We start from the raw sequence: 6,422 nt of genomic DNA on the forward strand, positions 1-6,422 counted from the left end.
GCCGCGCCCTCTGGCCTACTACGTCTCCCAGAGTTCCGCGCGGCCCCAAGGCCTAGCAGCTACGGCGCGGAGCGCAGACGGGAGTTCTGGGAATAGGAGTCCGAATGCAGGCACCGCCTCAGTGGACGCTGATGGGGAGATGTGCAGCGATTGGCTAGCGGGCGATGCAGGCCCGCCCACGCATGGTGACGACAGGCAGCCGTCTGGCTACTTAAGGCGTCGCGGTCTGGCCCACCCCGCCTTCGCTCCCGCGCTAGAGAGAAACATGTATCGTTTCCGCTCGCAGCTCTTCACGGGGATTTCTGCTGCCGCCGCCGCCGCCTCTCACCCGCGCCGCTCCTCGCCTCTCTTGTTAGCCCGAGACTCGCCTCTCAGCCGCCCGCCGCACAGACGAACAAGTAGACAGTGCAGCTCCATCGGCTGATCCTCGCTGAGCTCCCAAGTGTAGGCGGCACCGGGCGGCCCACGATGCCGAAGAATAAGAAGCGGAACGCTCCCCACCGCGGTGGTGGGGGTGGCGGCGGCTCCGGGGCAGCAACGTCGGCGGCCACGGCAGGTGAGGGGCGTCCCTGCGCCGAGTGCCGGCCGGCTGGCCGGCTGGCCGGATGGGAGGCTCCGGCCTGGGGCGCGGCGGGATTTGTAGTCCGGTCTTGGTGTCGGCTGCCCGCGGCTGCATAGTGCATAGTGCGGCTGAACTACAATTCCCATCATGCCCCGGGCGCCGCGCTCGCGCGTTTTGCGCTGGCACGCGGGAGCGGTCCAGGGGCATCGTCCCTCGGGGCGGGGAGAAGGGGGACCTGAGGCTGGAGGCTGAGTTAGAATAAGGGCGATCGGGGCTTGGCGCTCTTGGAGCTCCGCTTCCTGTCCGGACGAGAGATTTGGGGCGGAGCGCCGATAGCTCGCCGCGGTTGCCCGCTGCCTGTGACTCTCCATCATGGAGTTCTAGGGAGTGCCAAACGTCCGGCGGGTTTGGACCGGCTTTTGTGTCACGCGGCCGGGGTGACGCAGAGGCGCGAGTGGCTTCCATTCCCGATGTTTCCCTGCGCGTCCTGCGTGTCCGCTAGGCGGGGTGGAGGCGTCGGAAGCCGAGGCCACCGCCCCACCCCAAGCGTGGCTCCCACGCTTGACCCTGTACCCGCAGGAACCAGGAGCAGGGACATCCCTAGTGCCACCAGCCTAGGCGACCGCGTTCTCCTTTGTGCTGCGTTCTATAGATTCCATGCAGTGCTAGGAGCGATGGTGAGAAGCCGAGGTTGCAATTGGCCGAAAGTTAGAGATAGTGTTTTGGGTTTTTTTTGTTGTTGTTGTTTATTTTCCACGCCAAGTGGAAGCTTTTCCTGAAGGGAAAATTACTGAACTGAATGTATGCTTCTCTACTTACTTAAGAAAGAAAACAAAGTGCCTGCAGTCGAAGGTCCTTTCTACAAGACTGCACACACAGCACCAGTAGAGTGTTACACTCGGTAGTCCTCTCATTAATTGTTAAGATTATGAAGTTGAAAATCGGAATACCCCCGACATAGCTGCTAATTTTTGATCATTTGAATGCTATGCCTGTGTTCGTTAGAAAAGTAAATGACCAGTTTTCTTGTTAACTATTGGAAACTGGCATCGCAAAACGTTATCCTACAGGGCTTGGAGAAGGCTAAACCCTTTTGATCATGCATTAAACGCTGACTGATATGACAAATACAGACTTTTCTTTCAAATCGTTTTTCTTATTCCTGAGTTCATCGTGAAATTCATTGTGAAGTTGTGAAACACTGTTCATTTAACCAGTTGTGGTCGGATCAGGGATACTGCTTACCTCTGTCTGGCTAAGCTTTCCGTCCCCGATAAATAGATGAGTTCTTTCTGGAAGAGTCGTACTAGTTTTGTTAGTTTACCTTTTTAAAAAAATCAATGGAGAAGCATTGATGTTTGGAAGCCCTTCTTTTCTGTAGTTTTCTACCGAGCACGACACATTTTCCCTAAGGCTTATCCGACCTGTCATCAGCCTTCACTACTGTCCTTTAGATGCTCCTGAGTAGAAAAGCTACATTTTAACACCGCGGTCTGGCATGTGGAGTACAAGCATTGGACATTAAATATATTTTTTAGCATTTGTTAACAAATGGAAAGCATTGATTTGTTTGTAAAAACTGTAAGCTTTGACATTGTTACCATGATAGTTAACCCTAAAAGTTACTGTAACAGTGGAACTGGCTGAGACCGCTTTTCTGTACTTTTTTTTCTTTTACCTTAGTCACATGTGTATATTTTACTAGTTAAAGGGAATTATCAACACTTTTATTTAGAAGGGCTGGAGAGATGGCTCAGAGATTAAGAGCATTGACTATTCTTCCAGAGGTCCTGAGTTCAGTTTCCAGCAACCACATGGTGGCTCACAACCATTTGTAATGAGAACTGGTTCTCTCTTCTTGAGTGCAGGCATACACTTTATACATAATAAGTAAGTACATCCTTAAAGATTTTTTTTTTTATTTAGAAACCACTTTTCCTATTGATGTTTTGGTGACAGAACAAGTGCAATTTAAATACAGCCAACTTTTCAATTAGTTAGGTTAAGTAAATGGGGAGTTTTAGAAAGCCAAGAGAATTGATCTCATACACAGGTGTCTACACAGTAAGCACCGTTCTGATTTGAGGGGTGTGTTTGTGGGTTTTGTTTTGTTTTTTACTTTTTGTTTAAGACACTCAACTCTATCCTGGCCTGGAATTCAGTGTAGCCTAAGCTGACACTGGTCTCAAACTAAGGCATCCTCCTGCCTTAGCCTTTTGATTGCAGGGATTGCAGATGTAAAGCCTCCAGATTTAGCATGAAAGACAAGGTTTTTAAGGGTTAAAAAAGTTTGGATAGTAAGCCTTTGAGAATGAGTATCTCAAATGCCTAGTGTGCCAGCTCATTAACACCCAGACTGCAAGGTAAACTTGACCTAGATGTCAGGAATTCTTACAGGAAGCATTTCCTTGCTTTAGAAATGCATTTATTTATTTGTGTGTGTATGAACGCTCCAGGATACCAGTGTGTGTATACACAGAGAGTGTGGTCCAGGGCCACCTCTCCTTGCTTTTCCAGACCCCTTTCTTGAACCATGAAGAAACTAAACTAATTAGTTAAAGAGGCGGGAGCTTAAGCCTGTGTAAGAATACTCAGGAAAACTGACCAAATAAGACACTTTTAAAATGACATTAGCTTGTATGTAAATAAGATTATTCAGAATATACTCAGCTGTCTTAATTTGTAGTGAGGAAAGATCCAGAAATAGACTGGTGTTTATTTTTCCCCTAAGCACTGTGATTAAGAACCTTTGGCTTCTTTCTTCACCTATTCTCTGTGCTTTCCTACTTTGATTCAAATTACTTTGGCCTCAGGCCAGCAGATTTCAAGGTCACTTGTTAACTTTATATTTTGCCTACTTCTGCGTGGGATTTTATGTTTTGTTGTGTTTTAAAGCAACTCTTATTTAAAAGCAAATCAGCCCAACTCTTAACAGGCTTAAAAATTTTTAGAGGATTTAAAAAATAAACTTAACACCCAGTAATCCTAGGATTTGAGAGGCTGGGGTGGCAGGAGTTGAAGGTTAATCTGGGTTATATAGCGATTGGCTTTCAGAATCAGACTGGGTCACCAAAAACTGGAATAAACCAGTAAATAGAAGCAAGGTAACAAATAATAAACATTTAAAAGAAAAATATAGGAACTTGATTTTTTTTTTGAATTTGTTATTTATTCCACCTAAGAAAGTGTTAGTAGTCCAGGTGATAGTGCAGAGATGGGCAGATCAGTGAGTAAGAAACCCTGTATCAAAAAAAAGTTAAATATTATGTGTTACAATATTTCTGAAGAAATTGCTGTTCTACAGATAAGCAATCAAATATAATACCCATTTATATAATACCCATTTATCTATATTTACTTACAGTTTGTCATAATGATAAATTAATAATCGAATATACTTATTTTGTATTTCTGATGCTTTCCCTTTTCCTTCAGTCTTTGTTGGTAATTGATTGGCAAAGAAGAATTGTATACATCTGGAGGATACATAGTTACATCAGTGTATCATACATAGTAAGATAATGATAATAATGCTACTTAATGACATCTTACTTTGTCAGTAGAACACTCCTAAATCTGGAGTATAGAACATATTACTTGCTATACTCCTGAATTGATATGATTGTTTTATGTTTAATATTGAAATATATTTCTGTATGATTGCACATAGATGTAAATAAACTAGTTTGCATAAAAGTAGATAAAATCTGTACATAAGAGGTACCAAAGGAAGAGGTTAGGTGTGCTGGAGAGTGGATGAAATTGACCTGTTGTGTAGTTTATGTTCATTTTTCTGTACTCTGCCTGAGTGATATGTACTCTTACATATTAAAAAGTACCAGGTATTAGAGGGACTTAATATTTGATGTTGTCTTTGAATTTACTAATACAAGGAGATCGAATTCAGGCTACCCTGGACCCTTTATGGTCAAAATTTGAGAATGTGAGATCCCTAAATTATGAATTTATTCTTTAATGAAGTTTAAAAACTGCTATTTAAATTCTTTTTTTTCCTTTTTCCCTTTTTTTGGTAGTAGCATTGGTATTTTTAAACTCTTGGATATAGTTAAAATTTCTTATTTTATTTGAGCTTTGAGACAGGGTCTCACTGTAACTCTGACTGGCCTGGAGCCACCCCTATGTAGATCAGACTAGTTTCAAATTCAGAGACCTTTGTCTTCCAAGTAATACACAGTCAGCATTCTTTTCTTTTAAAGGGAGTTTATTTAACAGGTAGATGTCTTGGTGGGTGAAGACCTTTTGCAGATGTGAGATCTGAGTTCAGATTCTGAGCTGTGAAGCCAGGGTGGTAGTACACATCTGTAATGCTCCTGCGCCCGTGGGAAGATAGAGTCCCCAGAGGCCTGTCCAGCTAACCTGCTGTACAGTGCCAAACATCAAAACAAGGTGGAGGCCAAGGATGGGCACCCAAGATTGAGCTCCGTGTGATGCATGCCTTCTTCCCCATGGTGTAATCAAATCTTAAATTGAGCATTGTTTCTCATGCCTGGTAATGCCAGCACTCAGGAGGCTGGAGAATGGGAGGCTTGCTGGAAGTTCAAACCAACCAGGGCTACAACAGTGAGACCCCTACTTAAAGGGGGCGGGGAGTAGGGGAAACAATTTAATTTGAGCTGGCTTTTTGTAAAGTCAGATATGAAACTTTTGCTTCTCGTTATCTTTAAGTCTTTCAGCCTGGTAGTTGTGTTTAAATAAGATAGCTCTGAACAAGAGGCCATTTACTCAACTCATGTTTACTAAAGCTGTCATTTTTATTGGAAGTATAATCGCCTTATCATTTAGGGCATAATACTTATCTAAACCTGTTTTCATTTTGTTCATGATTTGAAGTAATTTTCCTCTTAGCAAATTTTGGTAGATGATTGATAACATTTCTACAGTTGCTTCAACAGCTGGCCTCGTGAAGTGCAGATGAGGGGGATCAGTGTTTTAGGAACATTGTGTACATTCTTTTGCGATTTAATTATCTCATCAAGAAGTTTGACTTGTTATTAGATAGCAAGTATTTGCATATATAGCAAAGAAAAACAAATGATGTCCCTTTCCTCTTTTTTACCGTAGGTGGCCCACACCGGACAGTTCAACCTTTCAGTGATGAAGACGCATCCATTGAAACAATGAGTCACTGCAGTGGCTATAGCGACCCTTCCAGCTTTGCCGAGGATGGTAGGAGTTTCCAGTGAAAACTTTGGGCTTGCCACACAGAGATGGTGTAGGTGGGGGAATTCGTAACTGTGAGCTGTACTGTCCCTTTTCCTTCTTACGGTACAGTGTTGTTTCCATTCCATAGGCCCAGAAGTCCTTGATGAGGAAGGAACTCAAGAAGATTTAGAGTACAAATTGAAGGGGTTAATTGACCTGACCCTCGATAAGAGGTAAGAGTGTTAAAAGGTTTCCGTTCTGGGTGATTCTAATCAGTTACTTTTAATTTGTACCACAGAAGTGTGTTCTTCTGAAGCTTGGATTGTTTACTTTGATGATGTTACTTTGGCCTTTTAATTTGGAGTATATATATATATATAAAATGATTGAAATTTATTTGTTCTACTAATAAAAATGACAAATTACTAAGTTACTTGTCTACTAAATTTGTAAACTACCAAGGTAAATTTTCTTGAGGGTATCTTTGGAGATTAATAGATGGAAATGGAAATCTTAGAAGATACAGGTATGAGTACTAGACTTAGAATGTTTTAAAAAATAGGAATTTACTTATGAATGGTGGCTGTGCCTCCTTGGGTCCCAGGTTCTTGAGGAGGCTGACAGGAGAGGATCTAGTTGAGCTCAGGAGTTGGAGGCTGGCCGGCCAGATAAGATTTAAAGGAGAACATGGACTAGA

The 6,422-nt window shown here is 43.1% G+C and overlaps 1 protein-coding gene across 2 annotated transcripts in view; it reads left to right on the forward strand.

The window, feature by feature from the left end:
* The first annotated feature begins 265 nt into the window (after window positions 1–265).
* Window positions 266–6,422, forward strand: part of Ifrd1 (interferon related developmental regulator 1) — a 17,302-nt gene continuing 11,145 nt past the window's right edge. The window contains exons 1-3 of one of the 2 annotated variants that reach the window (XM_026782423.1): window positions 266–548; window positions 5,643–5,749; window positions 5,874–5,958. In XM_026782423.1, the coding sequence (XP_026638224.1) occupies window positions 469–548; window positions 5,643–5,749; window positions 5,874–5,958 (272 nt within the window). In that variant the 5' untranslated portion in view covers window positions 266–468. Of the gene's footprint in view, window positions 557–5,642; window positions 5,750–5,873; window positions 5,959–6,422 lie in introns of both variants that reach the window. The other variant, XM_005343830.2, reaches the window with a different exon arrangement.

The sequence above is a fragment of the Microtus ochrogaster genome, chromosome 1 (genome assembly GCF_000317375.1).
Source record: "Microtus ochrogaster isolate Prairie Vole_2 chromosome 1, MicOch1.0, whole genome shotgun sequence".
NCBI classification, from domain to species: Eukaryota; Metazoa; Chordata; class Mammalia; order Rodentia; family Cricetidae; genus Microtus; species Microtus ochrogaster.